Source organism: Opisthocomus hoazin, chromosome 10 (assembly GCF_030867145.1).
Source record: "Opisthocomus hoazin isolate bOpiHoa1 chromosome 10, bOpiHoa1.hap1, whole genome shotgun sequence".
NCBI lineage: Eukaryota > Metazoa > Chordata > Aves > Opisthocomiformes > Opisthocomidae > Opisthocomus > Opisthocomus hoazin.
This window is the reverse complement of record NC_134423.1, coordinates 29224011-29240892: the sequence shown is the minus strand read 5'-3', so window position 1 is coordinate 29240892 and position 16882 is coordinate 29224011. Positions and strand designations below refer to the sequence as shown.

General features: G+C 44.9%; 1 protein-coding gene across 4 annotated transcripts in view; it reads right to left on the bottom strand.

The window, feature by feature from the left end:
* The window catches only part of LRRK1 (leucine rich repeat kinase 1), an 81333-nt gene that overhangs the window by 10494 nt on the left and 53957 nt on the right, over nucleotides 1–16882 (bottom strand). For all 4 annotated transcript variants that reach the window (XM_075431790.1, XM_075431792.1, XM_075431791.1 and 1 more), the window contains 12 exons: nucleotides 16713–16872; nucleotides 15783–16059; nucleotides 12623–12794; nucleotides 11024–11187; nucleotides 9617–9756; nucleotides 7809–8058; nucleotides 6188–6354; nucleotides 4886–5083; nucleotides 3922–4199; nucleotides 3541–3735; nucleotides 2561–2712; nucleotides 850–967 (listed from right to left, as the gene is read on the bottom strand). In XM_075431790.1, the coding sequence (XP_075287905.1) occupies nucleotides 850–967; nucleotides 2561–2712; nucleotides 3541–3735; nucleotides 3922–4199; nucleotides 4886–5083; nucleotides 6188–6354; nucleotides 7809–8058; nucleotides 9617–9756; nucleotides 11024–11187; nucleotides 12623–12794; nucleotides 15783–16059; nucleotides 16713–16872 (2271 nt within the window). The remainder of the gene's footprint in view (nucleotides 1–849; nucleotides 968–2560; nucleotides 2713–3540; nucleotides 3736–3921; nucleotides 4200–4885; nucleotides 5084–6187; nucleotides 6355–7808; nucleotides 8059–9616; nucleotides 9757–11023; nucleotides 11188–12622; nucleotides 12795–15782; nucleotides 16060–16712; nucleotides 16873–16882) is intronic.

The following is a 16882-nucleotide window of genomic DNA, read 5'->3' as shown; positions in this document are numbered from 1 at the left end:
ATCAAAAAAGTGGAAATAAAGTGGTCTAAGATTTCTGAATTTTTTCTATACATCTTGTAGCAAAAAAGAAAGGAATATTTGAACTTTGGCTCTGTTGGGGAACAGAAGTCAAAATATGTTACTTTCCTACAGGAAAAAAAGATCTATACTCTCACTCAGTTCCAGCATCCATGCTAGGGCGGGGTGAATTAACCAACACAAATCCTTTATTCAGCAAGCATGGCCATTTTTCCTCTCTCTGAAACACTGAACTTCAGAAACATTTCAGTTTGTTTCAGCTATTTTTTGTTTGTTTTGTGTCAAACGATTGTGTCAGGACTGGTTGACACTTAACACAGCCCTTTTTGATGGGCAGACAGGGGCTCCGAGGGATAGATCAGCCATGTTCTCTCACTTATCTTTTTAGCTGCAGTTTTCCACGGTGAACACAAAACTTGGGTACCCATTTCCCACCAAGTCTCAAATCCCTCAGGCCTCTTTCAAAACCCCACCCTTAAACGCATGGTTTCTTTCACTGCTTCCCTTTATCGCTTACAGATAAAGACATTTCCCAGATGAAACCCTGGGTACAGACAGGCTACAAGCCGGAGAGTTCCGCCTCGGAAAGCCGAGGTTCCCACGATCGCTTGGGACACCAGCAGGCACGATTTTGATCTAGGTACCAGCGAAGTAACAGGCAGAAACAATACACCCGGCGACAGCAGATGCAAAGTCACGCTGCTCATCTGAGATGCCCATTGTCTCAAACACTCTTCGCTTTACTAATTTAATAAGCTCTCTCTCTTTTATTTGTGTCTCTTCTAACGAGGCCCCTCTTGAGCAGGGCACTGAAGCACCAGCAACGCTCACCTCCGTGGCAGCCCAGAGGGCATTCTGAAATTTTAACTGGCAGCACAGCTTCATTCCCGGGCAGCTCATCCTCTCCACTTCTATGACCCCTTTCTCCGGATTCACCACCGTGTAGTTTCTGAAAGGAGTAAATAACAATTTCGTATAGCCAAAATTCACCCCGCAAACTGCTACAGGACGGTAGTCGGCACTTTTGGCCAAGCCGTAACACGACTGTCCAGATGTGGACGATGCTGCAAGGCTCTCCACTCCTCCAAACGGTCTTCGCAAAGGAAGAGAAATACAGATGTGCCACGGCTCTTCCTCAGGGAGCAGATATGCAATTGCTTCTGTGAAAGACAAACTCAGCTATCTGACTGCATGGAAATGGATTAGGAGAAGGTACGTGGTCTGTGACTATAACTCAGCTGTGAGACAAATAGCTCCAGCTGAAGAGCAGTAATTAATAGCTGGGAGGTCTTAGCCCATCTTGCCCATTAGGTTCTCCAGAGAATATGTGCTCGTTCTCCAAGTTCACTGCCTCAGTATTATCTGGCTTCATTACTTATTCTAGTACATAAACAGAAGAGCATGATTCTTCCAAATAAGAGCAAAGATCTGTAACACAATAGAATAATTTATAAATATGACAAATTAATATTTGTGTAACTAAAAGGATTTTGTTTGTTTGGGGAAGTTCATTGGGTTTGGGTGTTTGAACAATAACTGGATATTCACAAGCACATCTGTGAGCCCCAGATGTTTTACCAACTGTAGCACAAGCAATTACACATCCTGAAATCTGTCACATATAAGTAATTTGTTATTCAGCAGTCTCCAGCAAGTGGATTGTCCAGTCAGGAAGCAGATTCACTGAGATATATTGCTGTGAATATTTGGACAACATCCATGTATTCAAAATACATCTGCGAGTCCCATGTGTTTCACCAGTTCTAGCAGGAATAGTTACACTGTCTGCACTGAGCGACTCACCAGGCACCACAAATAGCAAAGCAAATTGTTCATGAGCAAATCACGTACCTTTCCCATTAGATTAACGGTTACAAATAATGAACACATTAGTATAAAATTCAGATCAGTTGGTGAATGCTTCCAAATAAGATTGGGGCTATAAAAATTAGTAACATCCATAAAAATAAACCTAACTAGCCATGGGTCACGTGTGGCTGAGCAAAATACCATCATCTCAGTCACAATTTAATAACATTGAAAGCACATGCCTATTCAGAACAGCACACATTTTACTGGCAGTACACACTTGGATGCACACACAGCTTCAGGCATGTGGTTAACTCCTGATGATTTCAGTAGGATTTAAGCATGTGCTTAATTGCTTTGCAGAACAGAGGTGGAATTGCAGTCTCAATTAGGAAAGGTTTAGTGTTAAATGGCCTCATTAGGAAAGGCAGAACATGTCTGTTCTCATGTGCAAATGCTTCATCCTGTGTGTGTGAATCATTACACTGCCCTAATCTTCTCCTCATATTAACTGAAGCAGAGTTAAGCTCATTAAATATCCTTTATAAAGCAACCACTGTTCCCAATTAGAAGAGTTTGGGAAAACAGTGTTCACCGTATCCTTGGCATTCACCCAAATTCACTTTCACCTTCTTCACCTCCCTCCCAGAGGCATAAGTGAAGACGCTGAAGGATTTTTACTTAAAAAGAAGAATGAACAAGAGAAAGAAATTACTAATATGAGCCGTCTCACCTGGTCTCTTCCTTCCCATCCCAGAACACCACAGTATACTCCTGTCCTTGGGAGCAGAAGAAGGAAGACTGCTTCCCACACGACAGCAGGTACATAAATGTTGCAAAGGTAGGATCTTTCATCTGTCCTACCACAGAAATGGCCAGCGGACGCTGTGGAGAACGGAAAAGAGAAAGACATATGTCACACAAGACAGCTGGAGGTCCAGATGAAACAGAAAAATCACAGTAACCATTACTTCTTAAAGCTACAGAGCCAGAAGTACAGTAGGACTTCTTTAAGAAACACTTCTGCTACTTTCTCAAAGCTACACCAAATTCTCCTTATAAATCCCATCTCATTGCTTCTTTGCATCCTCCATACCCCAGACACTGAAGCCAACCCGCTGCTTTACTTCCATGGTTTGGTCTGTGTTTCTCTTAGACATTCTAGTGATAAATTTCTTCAGGTTTATGAAATTTTGGAAGCTGACCCACTGCCATGACAGTGTCTGTCCGTGAGTCAAGCTGACCTTTGTCTGAAGGACAGTAGTTCTGAAATGTCAACTTGTAATTAATGAAAAACATAATGCGGCATACTCCTTTTCTCGTACTTTGAACCCTTTTCTTCCTCATACTGCCTTCTATAATCTTGGGGTTTTTGAAGTCTTTGTAGTTACACTCATAGCACGATACTGCAGCTATTTCTTGAAATTATGGGTAACATTTTGCTCTGGTAAAACCAATAGTTTAACTGCCATTGACGTCAAGGGACCTTCACATCACCACAGACGTCTAAGGCCACCAATCTGCCATAGTTTCATTCACAAAACTCCCATTTAAATGAATAGAAGTTCTGGGCCATATCAGCAGGAGGGGTAAATTGGCAACTGAGCTGTTCTGCTGTACCGAGAGCGAGCCTAGCTCTCCTGCCTGGAGAGGGCCGCCAGATCCCTGTAGCTACACTATCAGAAAACACTGGTCATGAGGGTTGTCTTGTACCTTTTCTGGCTTAGTGTCCCAACACTCCATCATGAGTGCCTGCATCCTACACAGCTGCACCTCTTCCGGCTGCCCAAGAACAGGACGGATCCCTTTAGACAGCTTCTTTGCAATCTGGAGCTGGTGTTGTCCTAGCACAGGCCTCTGACCGGACAGCAGCTCATACAGGACCATCCCATATGAGAACATGTCGACCTAGATCCAGAAACAGAGAGAAAAAAATCAGGGCAAAGCTCCCTTGGTGGGTGGAGAGGGGAGCAAGGAAGGCCACGGTGGGAAAGCTAGGGCTGCACACCATGCCCATGTAAGGGAACTAAACCCCATGCGTAAAGCCAGCCACCTCCTGCTGTCACGCCGGCACTGCGCCCGCACCGCAGTTACCTTCTCATCGTAGACTATGCGAGGCCGGATCTCAGGAGCTTGGTAGCCCGGTGTGCCTTCCACACCAAGCGCGCCTTCATGGAACGACTGCCGGGAGATCCCGTAGTCGGAGAGTTTGATATTGACGTGCTCTTTGACGTCCAGGGACCACACCAAAATATTGTCCGACTTCAGGTCGCAGAAGATGATGTTCTTCTTATGCAGGTAGGCAAGGCCTGTTACAATCTGATATGCTATTTTGTGTGTCAGCATGTGTCCCAGTGGCACAAAGGAAGCTCCTGGCACAAAGGAACAAAAGGAACAAAAATTTCAGTTCCTGAAATTGCAATAACTGCCTTTTTTTTCCCCCCCCTTTCTGTTTCTCTTATAAACTCCAGAGCAATAACTAACAACCTTTCAAAACATCACTCAATGCCAGGATTTGAAATGACACTGTTAGTGTTACTATACACATCTGACAGTTCTCTTAGATTCTTTTTTCAAACCCTTTCACTTCTAGACCCCTAGATCTTCTGGTGAAAATTAGTGTTTGACTGAAAGTTGACACAAAGCCAAAGTGCCAAGAGGGTCAGATGGCCTCAACCTATCTTGGAATTAGTGTCGTTCATTTGACAGCGACAGAAATACAGATAATTATGAGATTAAATATTTAGAGTGCCAGACACCCATCTGCAAGGGGAAGAACACAGCATTACCCATGCAGCACTGAAGTGAGATGCACTTCTTATTAATTTGCAGATAAATTGAAAATCCAGGTCTCCAAAATAGTTTTGAAAATCCTGAGCATGAATTTTTACTAGGTTCCCAAAGGCACAGTTTAAGAGCACTTCCATCCCTCCCACTTCCCCTAGTTAGGCAAAAAATCCCCTTCAATAAATCAAGCAGTAATTTGAACACTGTTGACCATTTGTCACTACCGTGACTGGGAGAGTGAGGTCTCCCAGGAGGAAGACCCGGTTTTTACCTTTGGAGTTTTCAGACAATACAGTGGTGAGGCTGCCCAGAGGGGCCAGCTCTAGGGCAAAGCACAGAGGATGGATGCTGATGCCAATGAGGGACACGATGCAGGGGTGCTGCAGTGAGTGGAGCATGCTGGCCTCCTGGCGAAACTCAGAGAAGTTCTTCATGGCATCCATGGCTCTCAGGTGTTTCAGCATGGTATCTGGTAAGACACACAAACCTCTTCTCACTCCCCAGCTGAGAAACCAAGTCAGAAACTCTTTGCTAATCACTGAGCAAATGCTGCAGGAGGAAGGCAGCTTGTGGGGTTATGCCAACAGCAGGGCTTTAAGCTGCATCCTCATGTTGGTGTATGAGCCATGAACAGACATCTTGGCTATAATCAGGCTATCTATGGCTTCCTCAGGAAGCAAGTGCTCCCTTGGTCCTTTGACACAAAGCTTGAGTGTGTCTGGCACGCACTGTTCTCATGTATCACCTGGATGATTTTGGAAAGCTCATGCCGTGCTTTTTAAAAAGCAGGGACTCTCTGGGTGTGAATGTCACATTGCAGACCCCCTTGCCTACTCTTTCCCAGCTGCCCTGCCAGAAGAGGGACCCTTCACAGCAATTGTCCTTCTGCCACAGCACACCACACGGGGCTCAGGTAGATCTAGTCTTTGCAAAGGTTATTTGTCACCGAGATAGCAGTTGGCCTCCTCCACAGCTCAGGGGTGCACTGCATCCTGCCCTGACAAGAAGGAGGGAAGTGAGGCACTTTCCCCTTTCCTTTGTCCATGGACTAGGCTCTGCTGGAAACCTGTGCACAACAGACAGCAAGTGCAGCACAAGAGCCAGTCCCCGCCTGAAGGAGTTGGCAGGCTGAGAAGGATCTCCGGTTTGCTTTCTGCAGCTGCTGGCACAGATGGACTACAAGACTTATTCAAAGGTGGAGACCCACAAGTCCTTCGTGCAAACCCATGCAAATCCACACTTCTCATTGCCAAACAGCTTGGGAACAGGAGGTGAAATCTTGCCTCTCACCCCAGTCAAGGGCTCTGCCTTGGCACCCTATGAGTCCACCCATTGACCTGCAGCAGAGAAGCTTCCTGCAGTGCCAATGACCTTCATCGCTACAAGTGCTTTCATGAAGGAGTCTTTAAGACGCATCATCCCCCTCCACGGAAACACATCAATTTTGCTACATATTTCAAAGTTGTATTTAAACAGGTGCTGCCAGCACTTCGGAGAGCGAAGGCTCTTTGGTCTTAGCTTGGGATTGCAGGCTGCAAGAGCCGACTCCCGACACCGATTCTGTGTACTGTACCTGCAGCTGAGGTGGGAGAACCCTTGTATTTTTTAATCTGAAATCTCTTCACAGCCACCGGTTTTCCTTGGTACCGTGCCCGATATATAACGGTCCCACTTCCACCCTGGCCAAGAACGTTGTTTTCATTTTCACTGCATTCCAGTTTGCTATTTTCCAGGAACAGTCTGCCAAAAAGAGATTGAGGCTTTTTAATTAAAATAAAAGTTTCAAAGACACTGTAAATTCATGGTTTTAATGTGATTTCCATTTTCACAAATCCCTAGTAGGTTCTTGCCTTATCTACTGAGAGGACCAGATCACCTAAACTACCTTGGTCATCTCAGTGTACTCTGTGCTGGCTCATGTTGTACAACAGATTTCTCGCAGAAAAAAGTAACTTGGGCAAATAAGCAAAAAAGGCTTTTCACCAATTTATCCACATGCACCTAACAGGTCTGGAAAGCACATAAGCTCCTTTTCCAAGCAGATGACATAGGTACAGATATTTGTACCATTTATCTGCAGTAATGATTTTTTTTTGCTTCATTTACCTCCTGTTCCTCTTTTCTCTGCTGAGGCAGGACAGGATGTTTATGAACAGCCCCACACTCTAAAACATGATTATTCAAATCAGCTTACTGTTCCCAGGCTGCTATTCATCATTTCCCCACTCTTCCAGAGACTACTTTTACAGCTCTTCATGCTTCAAACATCTCCACTTGCCTCCCACCCGTCAAATAAATCTCTAGGAGACAGGACTGCGAGGAGGGCTGTTGTGATGGGCCGACGGGGTGTTTGCCCAGAATACCCAGCAAAATGACCCCAAGAAAGGAACAGGAGTCAGTAAGGGCACAGAAAGCTCTGACAGCAGCCAGCAGGACATGGTTTGGCCCAGAGGTCTCACGGCTCTGCATAAGGCACAGACAGGTCTGAGAGAGTATGAACCAAGAGAGACACTGGTCTCCTGTTCTGCCTGTCGCCAGAACGTCTCTTGCTCTACACACTAAGTAATAAAGGGTGTAAGACCGAACCCATCTGTGAATGCAGTTAAGCAGCTTAAAGATTTGGCAGTGCTGCTGTGGGTAGGAAAGAGCTGTTTCAGCTGTTCAGGACTGCCACACTACTACAACACATCTGACAGCCCTCAGCCGAGCAGCAGCCTCAACTCAATCTGAATTCTCTGGTGGTGTCTCTATAAATTCACTCACCTACAGGCTCTTCAAAACTAAAAGCAATTTCAGTGCCAATCTTGAGACGTAGCAGCACTTCCTTTTAGTTTTGCCATATTAAAATCTCCTTTCTGGGATCTCACAAAGACTCCAACTACAGAAAGCTCTGGCCAGAGCACTGGGCAATGCAAGACAGCTGCAGCTTTACAAAGGGACTTTCACGTTGCACTGCAGAGATCTCAAAGGACCCCCAAAGTGATGACTCGGGTCAGCACACAGCGATTGTCTAAGCAAGCGTGCTGACCACCAGGAGTTCAGTTTAGGATGACTTGCCAGAGCAGGGATTGAGAGCAGATGAATTTGTTTCCTGTGGTCAGTACGTTCCGCTAGCAGAGATGACTTAGGGAAAAAATCAAACCAAATTACATAGGTACACTGAAACGTAACCAAAGGCTATCAAATAACATTACCTAGCAGGAAAATCAGTCATGAAAAGCTCTGGCACCAGCTCTTGGAGAGAAACGGGGATGTCAGGGTGGTTCAGACACGTGATGTAGTCCAGTTCAATGGCAGTCAGCACACAGTCCTCCATGTTAAAGTACTGTGCGTCGTCTGCCTTCTCACCACACTCATTCTCCTCCAGCTTGGAAGCTGCACAGATGTGGCAGGGCACATACTGCTCCATCAGCAACGTGCCATCGCTCTCAGTGGCTGTGAGGGCTTCAAACCAAGCAAACAGAAAGAAAACAACATAACCCACACAAGGTGAGAAGGAACAGGCCCTATAGCATTCAAATGTCTACAGTCACTGCTTGGATCCACTGGCTGAAAAGGGTCACACTCATGAAAGCAGCAGTTTACTACAGCGAATCAACTGGAATAAGAAAATAGCTTTTTGCAAAGTATACACAGTTAGCAGGGACAGTACGGAGGAGACAGGATTGTTGACATAACTTCACAGCTGCTCTGCTTTGGTCACAAGTAATGCACAGGCTTGCGAAGAAAATACATTCAGGAAATCAGAAGTACATCAGTAAAGCACTGGAGAGAACCTCCTGCTTGCCGGGTGTCTCTGTGTGAACTGCATACAGGAATCACTGCGTATGCTAAAGGGCAGGACTGCGCAGTAGAAGCATGGCAGCTGTGAGGCTGCCCGGGAGTCCCAGCCACGTCTGCTTCGCGGGCTGCCAGATGGCTTCAGGCAGAGAGCAGGTATGGGGATGGGAAGGGGAGTGGACGGGGAGCCAGGGCTCGCTGCGCTTCGGCCGAGAGCTTCAGGTGCGGGCTAGGAGTAAGCACTCACCCGCAGCACCCAAGCTGGGAACACGGGCACTGAGGGCTCCCCTATGGGCAATGCTTTCAGCCCCGCTGGGGGAAACAGGGATTCTAGCAAGACTAAACCTTTGGGAGGTTCACACCTCTCCCACTAGCTACAGAGGGGCTTTGTGGTGACAGGCTCAAACTCCTACAATTAGGGTGAGTACAGACTGTAGCCTTTGAAGTCGCGACTTTTCTCAAGCTTCAGTGATTAACGTTATCACTATTTTAATCCAAAGACAAATAAAATTTTCCTATATCTTCATAACAAGCAGAACACGAATATGGGAGACTGCACAACTGCTTCGTCCAGAGAGCCTCCAATTAAGAGATTTTGGCACTGTTTTCCAGACCAGTGTGGGATGACAAAGAACACTTCAGATTTTGTTTTGGTTTTAAACAGAGTGTATTGGGGTTGCAAACAGCCTGCTGGGTAACAGCAGGATCTGTGCTGATCACAGGAAAAACAACTGCAGGAGTCAAGGAAGTTACCTTGGCACAGAGTCCTTGGTATCACATCCACTCATGCCTCTCACACCAGTTTCATAAATTATAGGGTGTTCGAAATGGCGGCCAAATGCTGATCCCAGCTGATGCCAAAATGAGTTCTGCCATCAAGGGACAGTGCCAAGTAGTTTGGGCCAAATCTCTGCCACTGCTATGAGCACTGGAAGAGTCTCTCGAACTCCTACAGAAGCAGGTCCTGTTTGAACTGTAATGTTTCACCTGTGCTTGTCACGACTGATGGACTGAAAGACACAATGTCTAGACCAAGGCGTGCTGGCAAATGATCTTGATCTGTCTGCAGGTTTATAAGCTTTATCAAATGTTATCGGTTTGAGACTGTCAGAGCCTGAGGGGTCTTCAATTAACACAGTCTTGTGCACCTGGAGAGCTCTGTCAAAGAACTTTCTGTTAAAAAGACATAATATTGCACAGAAAATTACAGTAGTTCTCTCACCAGGAAACCACTGGTCTATCAAAGAGTTGACATGATCTGTGATGAACGCCATTGCTGAAAAGTCTCTGACTTCTGACTGGCAAATGATTTTAATTCCACCACTTTTTTTCTTTTTCCAGTTCACATCAGAAGATTCAACACTGTGTACGAAAGCCAAAAGACAGCCGCATGAAGCTTTTGTGAAGTATCAGTATCAACAAACTTTCTTTCTCACAGGAAACCTGCATTACATAATAACATCTAGTTCAGAAGTAGTCAAAATGAAAAGCAATCTAACTTTGAGGATGATTTTCAATTCAGTCTTTTCTGCAAATGACTTTCAGAAGAGAATTCTTGCACAGAAATGCCGGGTGCTCACAATGGGTAAATGCTACAGAAGGTGAGACCCAGAGAAAACTCTGGCCTAAGTGAACTGAGTATGATGGACAGTTCTGACAGAAATGCCCCATACAGAATGATCGAGGGTTAGCAGTTTTAAAAATCAGTACTAAAACTCCAGTGGCATCATCATTACAATACAATTTCCAAAACTGCTTGGAAAAGTTTATAGACATAATAATTTTTGTGCAATTCCCACAAAAAATAAAATAAAAAAGCTTTAATACAAAGAGCTGAGTTCTGTAACTCCCTGAAATATGTTGGGAGATAAGAGTATGACCACCACCACGGTCCAGAATTAAGGATTCCAGCCTGTGATATGCAATGTCTGGGTCCAAGTCTCTACTCAGCTACAGAATGCCTAGATGAACTCAGGAAAGTCATGGTGCCCTTCTGGTCTCCAACCATGCAAGAGCACCAATGGCTCATCCCTGTCTTGCCAGGACTGGAAGAGCAAATGCATCTGCAGATACTACAAAGACAAAAGTCTTAAGTGGCTGCCTGTTCTCTGCGTTTGTGAAAGAACATGGACAGCAGGTTTTCTCCAGGCTTGTAGCCAGCAGACACTCTACTTTGGCCAGCTTAAACCAGTCGTCCATAATCCCTGTTGCACGCAGTCTGATAGCACAGAAGCACCTTCATTGATCTGGATTGCTGCCACACAGTGGTGAAGTTTTAGGATTCAGTGGAAAACTCATTGATGTAAGGAAATCTTTGCATGTGAAAATGCGTGATTTTACCCTGGCAAAGAGCTCTGCTCTGAATATCGCTTTCTGTTTTCAGACCTCTTTGAATTTGTGGCTGCAGTAACACACGAAGTTGATTATTCAGAACTGCCAAACAATCAGTTATTCATCATTGCTGTCACCAGCTGCTACCCGATGAGTTATGTTTATCAGAAGAGCCGCCTCTTCTACTGATGAGTGAGCCCACAGCACGAGCCAGGCCCATTCACCTCCATTCAGACGATGTGTTTCATACACTCTATTAGTCCCCTGTCACGCACGCTGCATTACGAACACAAATTACCTAAGATAGCCTCCATCAAAGGTAACGAACAGACCTTCCTGCCAGTAAACAGTGTGAGTCCTTTTGACTCGGAACGTGCTGCAGCGGTTCCTTTGAGTGCCTGTGAAGCTGTAGATGGTCACCTTTTTGTTTCTCGTCTTGGTGTTCTTCTTGTTTTCAAAAAGCTGAAACAAGTAGAAAAGCATGACAATCATTAAATCATTGAAATTTCTCATAAAGATGTTGTTTTAATTGAGCAATGAGGTGACTTCTTTCTTTGACCTTCACAGACGCTATCATATCTTTTCCTTTAAAAAGCTACTTGTTCTCATAAAAAAATTTGCAATGGAATGAAAATACAGCAATAGTTGGTTTTGCAGTAACAGAAATATTTTTCATGCCACTCAAAAAGGAACAATCTCACACCAGTGAACAAAGTTAATTCTATAACCGTGACACTTGTTATACGAATTCCACATTTCAAAAGTCTTCTAAACCTAAAGAAGAGCTAAATGCTCTAGTGAACGATTAAGACTGTCCTCAATGGAGAGAGTTAACTTTTCCACCTGTTTCAGTGGGAGGAAGATGGCTTTTCTCCAAGACACTTCAAACCAGCACTTCGAGCAAAATGTATTTTTGTTTTAAAACGAAAGACTTAATCCACAGAACTCCAGTGCACTCATTGCTCTGACGCTTATTTGTCTGCAGCCGGGTGTGATGCCTGGGATCCTTTCCATTCACTTCAGTGAGGACTGGATGAGGTGTCTAGCAAAGGTGCTCAAGGGTTATGTAGTGCCCAGGAGGATGTAAGCACGGGGTTGCCAAGACAGCCCATTAAAACAGGTAAAGTTATTACACGGTTTGAAAAGCCTGGAACACAGAGGACCTTCCAAAAACAAGTATCATGTTTTCCATGTTCCATACATCAATGACAGCACATAGTTTAAACAGATAGCTGTTAAGAAGATACCAGTAGTACCAAAAATATCTTGCAGGCATTTATTATGGTTTCCAGCAGGGCTATGTTTTCAGATATAAGCTGCTGGAAAAATATATCTGTAACAACATCAAAATTCACTTTGCTTTCAGAACCTTACAAACAAACACTACTTTAATGACATGCACACCACTGGCACTAACAGGGTGCCTGCCTGCACTCATCACCCCATTAAGCAACAGTCCTGTCCTTTTCTTCTCATTTAAACCCTTGGAGAGTCAGATAGCTGACTTTGGTGGAGCTACTCCAGGTCTCCACTGGCAAACGCCATGAGCAGAGTCTGGCCCACTGGAACGGTCATGGACAAGAGCCGCAGGCAGAACTCCAATTCCTTGTAATTGGAAGATGCTGGAGGTACTGAGACCTTCCAGAGGATCATGTCATAAAAAGGCTGTGGAGAACACAGGCTTTCTTCTCCAGTGCCAATTCGTTGTTCTAAATGACACCTACTGTGAAAACAGAGTCCGATTTTGATTGCAGAGTCTCATCTCTCCCTAATTACGCAAATAACGTTACTGAAGTCTATGACTGAAGCAAGTTGGATGTGAAGAGACACCCACTTACACTTATATTGAACAACTTAAGCTGTCTTCTTTTGCTTGTAGGGAGATACAGTAACCTACCTGGAGGTCCATCTCTGCTAGGCTAATTAACATTCGAGCTATGAATCTTTGCCAAAAGCCAACTGGGACAAAACTCATCTTGAAGACCCTTTGGACTGTGTTCGTGGTCTGGTGGCAGAGCCCGTGGATATCTAATGCTGGCTTGGTAGGAAGCAGATGAGGGAGGAGGTAGCTGAAACACATCAAATTCAACAGCTCAAATTTTAGCTACAGCTTGTAACAGTGAGTACATTGTTATTGGATAATAAGGCGATTCAGTCTCCAAAGAGATTTTTAATGGCACAGCCTAACTGCATATAAAAAAGCTTTTGGACGAAAGGCACTGCAGCAATACATGGAGAAATTCATTTACACTATGGAAGCAAGCAGAGGCAAAACAGACATTACATAATTCAGCCAGGGCTATTGGACAGGGTGAAAATTGATGTAATGAGGAGGACTTTTGTGTAATCACAAATTAAATGCATTAAAATATAAGAGTCATTAGAACAGCTGTGATGCTGGAACTCATTTTTTTGGTATCTTTACTACTCTGCCCTGGTAGTAAGCAGAGAATTACAGCTGTGCTCCTAAGAAGATAAATGCAAAACCAACCTACAGCAGCTCAGCTTCAGTAAGCCCAGAAGGTGGGGAGAGGAGGTGTTGTGGAAGGTGGGAATGAGGCAGTTACAGGCTGCAGGGACTGGATTGCTCTGGCTCTCACCCCAGTCCCAGAATGAGAGCATTTTACGGGTCACCACGACCTGGTTTCCCGCTGCACCACACTGCAGCTGACAGACTCCCTAGCACATCCCTGACAAACTCCTGGGGCAAGAGCTACCTTTGCCAGACTGATGCCACCAGAGATATCACTTGTCTTGCTCCGTCTCTTCCTGCGATCGGGTTATTAGGTTCTTTGCCCAAGTGTGGAGGAGTCTGACTGGTCAGAAGCAACAGGGCTACGCTCGTGGAGAGGACCACGAATTTTCAGATTATTTGCAGATCTCCCAGTAAGCACAGAATATTAATTTGTCCTGATCTTTAGTATTTGGGAAGCTAAAACCTTTTGGAAGGCTAGACCTGTTTTGAAAACTATGAGCTTACGGCTTTCAATACCTGCCAATAAATCTCTTGACAGTGATACTCTCCTGTACCGAATACATTCCCAGACACCTACACGATCAAAAATTGTATTTGCTTATAAGCAGAAACACTGCTGTTTTATCAGCATTGAGCCTGAGAAAATGTGTCGGCATCTGGGGCTCATCATTGACGGACATAATGACAGCAACGAGGCAAATGGCCAAGGGACTTAACCAAAATAACAGTGGCAGGGACTAGATGCACAGCTAGAACTAATGTTGGGTCCAAATCCAATGCTTTAAGCCTATCACGTTTTCTCTCTAGCAGCTGCAGTATTCTGTAAAACCTGAAGCATCAGCTCAGAAAAACCAGCCGTCACCAGACAACAGCTCTCGCCATATGCCACAGTCCGTAACATCTCATGACATGTTACATGATCGAATTATCCGTTCCATGAAACATCTCTGGAATGTAAAACCGATAAAATTTTCTCTTCACTTATAAATTACAGTAAGAATGGTCCTACTTCCAACTCTATTTTAACAAGCAGAACAAAGTTAAATTACATGCACCTTAGGCAGAAAAGTGGAGTGCATCAAACTAAAAGTTCTTACTCTATAAAGGTAGTGGACGAATCGTATGACAGCCAATAAATTTTCCTCAGCACATCCAAGAAAGGGTCTAGGAGTATATCTAGGAGTACAAGAAGGCCAGTGAGGCCCTTCTGCACCACAACTATATAGTGGATTATAATACAGATGGTGATTCGATGCTCTTGAACAACAGCCAATGCAAATTTTAAAAATATGTGAAACATGCCCCCATCCACCCTGTCAGAACAGAAACTGGCAGCTGCTTTCTCTACTGACTGCACAGAAACTGTATCTGGCAATCTAGACAATAATTGCAGAAGCACAGTAACAAATAACTGCTCTGTGTCTGGCTAGTACATTAAATTAATCCAACCTGCTACAGCTACAGTCCATCAGTGGGAAGAATATTCTGCTAATGTGGCTTGGATCGCTCTAAAAAAGATTGGGCAGGCCATGAAAAAGCAGTTTCCTTGTTCCCGAGGCACAGACAATGTAATTGCCTTGGAGAAAAATGGCAGATAGTGACAAGGAGTCCAAAAGGCATTTTGGACTAAGCAGAAACATTGCTGCTTTATCTGTGTTAAGCCTGAGAAAATTTGTTGGCATCCGGGACTGGATAAGTGACAGGCATAATGACAGCACAGAGAATGCTGCACTTGTGCTGGCATTCAGAGCTCCCGAGAGGCTCAGGGCGATGCAGCCGCGCTGTCCTGGAAGGGCAAGGAAGTGAAATGCAAATGCCACATCAGAAGTGCAATACAACTATGGTTTCACCGTTAATGCAACAACAGGCTGTCGCCAAGCAGATGGGAGAGAGAAAAATAGCGGGGAACTCTGCCCAGAGGAAAAGAGATGGGGGGGCAGGGGGGTGGAGGATTCATTAACATTTAAAGAGAATGAGGTTTCCTAGACCGTTTCTAGGAAAACTATTGATCAACACCTATTCAGGCTGAAAATTAAGAAAATCACATTGCTACTGAAGCTACACTTTCCTGATTTCACTAGAAATAAAATACTGCTGCTTTCAGGCCTGACATAATTATTGATTGCCCAAAGTTTTCTGCCCTACTCTGGAGTGAGGATCTTTCACTGGAGACCAGCAACTCCAGCCCACCTTTATTCTGGGCCAGGCAGCCACCAGCCTCGCACCCTCTGTGCCAGTTGAGCGCTTACAGCCTCCACCTGCTCATTGCCCCGCCATCGGCCATGTCACTGCCCCCCCGCGCTGGAGCTGAGCCCGTCACCAGCCTCAGTGCACCGAGGGGACAAAGCCCTGCTTTGGAAAGTTTTCAAACGAGCTTGTTTGGACCAAAGGGTGCTCATGCCAGGAAGTACAGCCCAAATGGATGGGTGCCTTCCATTACGCTATTTAACACGCTCAGATATTTTCTCACAGCAAGATCCTTGTCAAGACAACCGATTATAGTGACAAAGCCTATTAATATCTGCTGATTAAATGGCCATTTTTCTCCAGCCTGGCTAAGCCTCTCTAATTATCAACATACCTGTTATTGGCCACAGGCAGTGCAATTTCAAACTTGGCCAAGAACTGGAAGTACTGCTCTTCGGTTTGCTCAGTGAAGCCCGTCCCAACCAGCAGCATCCTGAGATCCTCTGCTCTGATGACTCCATTCTTAGCTATGGACTTGGAGCTCTTGATGTTGAAAATCCTCTGTAGACACTCTGAGAGCCAGACGGGGTCAAGGAAGTAGAGGTTTCTCAGGCCATGGCTTGTGTCTGGGAAGTGCAGTAGTGTACCCGTTTCTATGAGAAAATTAATTGCTGCAAAAAAATAAGAATTGTAGATTAGCAATAGACCAGCATTAGGAAACCACAGTGCAGATGAATAAGATTATGAGGCAGTCTGTGCAGTTTTACGTACACCAGATATAGCCAGCACATAGCCAAGTCATGAGAGTAGCATTTATCCGAGGAGTGCTGCTATCTGGCACTCCGCTTGTAAAACCCACACCTCACCACTTTACAGTCAGCATCTCTGTTCCCATCGCACCTCCCCCTTACCCTCCCTCCTGCCATCCTCACAGGGAAGGGCTCTCCCTGCCTCCTGCACAGCAAGGCCTCCGTAAAGATCACGGGACTGGGGCTCTACGGAGAAGTCATCCCTGAATCTATGGCAACTCTCATTCTTCACAGAGCAGAAATAAAATCAGACAAAGCTTGTTTAAACAAACAAACAAACAACCTCAGTAGCCTCAGCCCGTCCTAGAAACTTCCCAGCCCTCTCCCCAAAGTCCATTACTAATTTTCTATTTCACCAACTTTCAAAGTGACCTCTATGCAGGTGTAGAGCACTCTGGGGTTTTTGCAGAGCAATTATCTAGCAGGGGTTTTTTCCTCATTTTTATTATTCATGGAATATTTCAATTAGTTGCACATATTGATTTCCAAGAAACTGATGGCCTGCTCTGACCTACCAGTTTGCAAGTCTTCGTAGTCTTTGATATCATTTCCAGGGGTTTGTTCAATCATCAGTTCTATTTGTCTGTCTGTTAAGTACTGTACATCATCATTCTGACTTCTTCTATGCTGTTCTGCAAGGACAGCTTCTTGAAGACTAAGGTAACTTCTTGGTATCTGCAAGCCA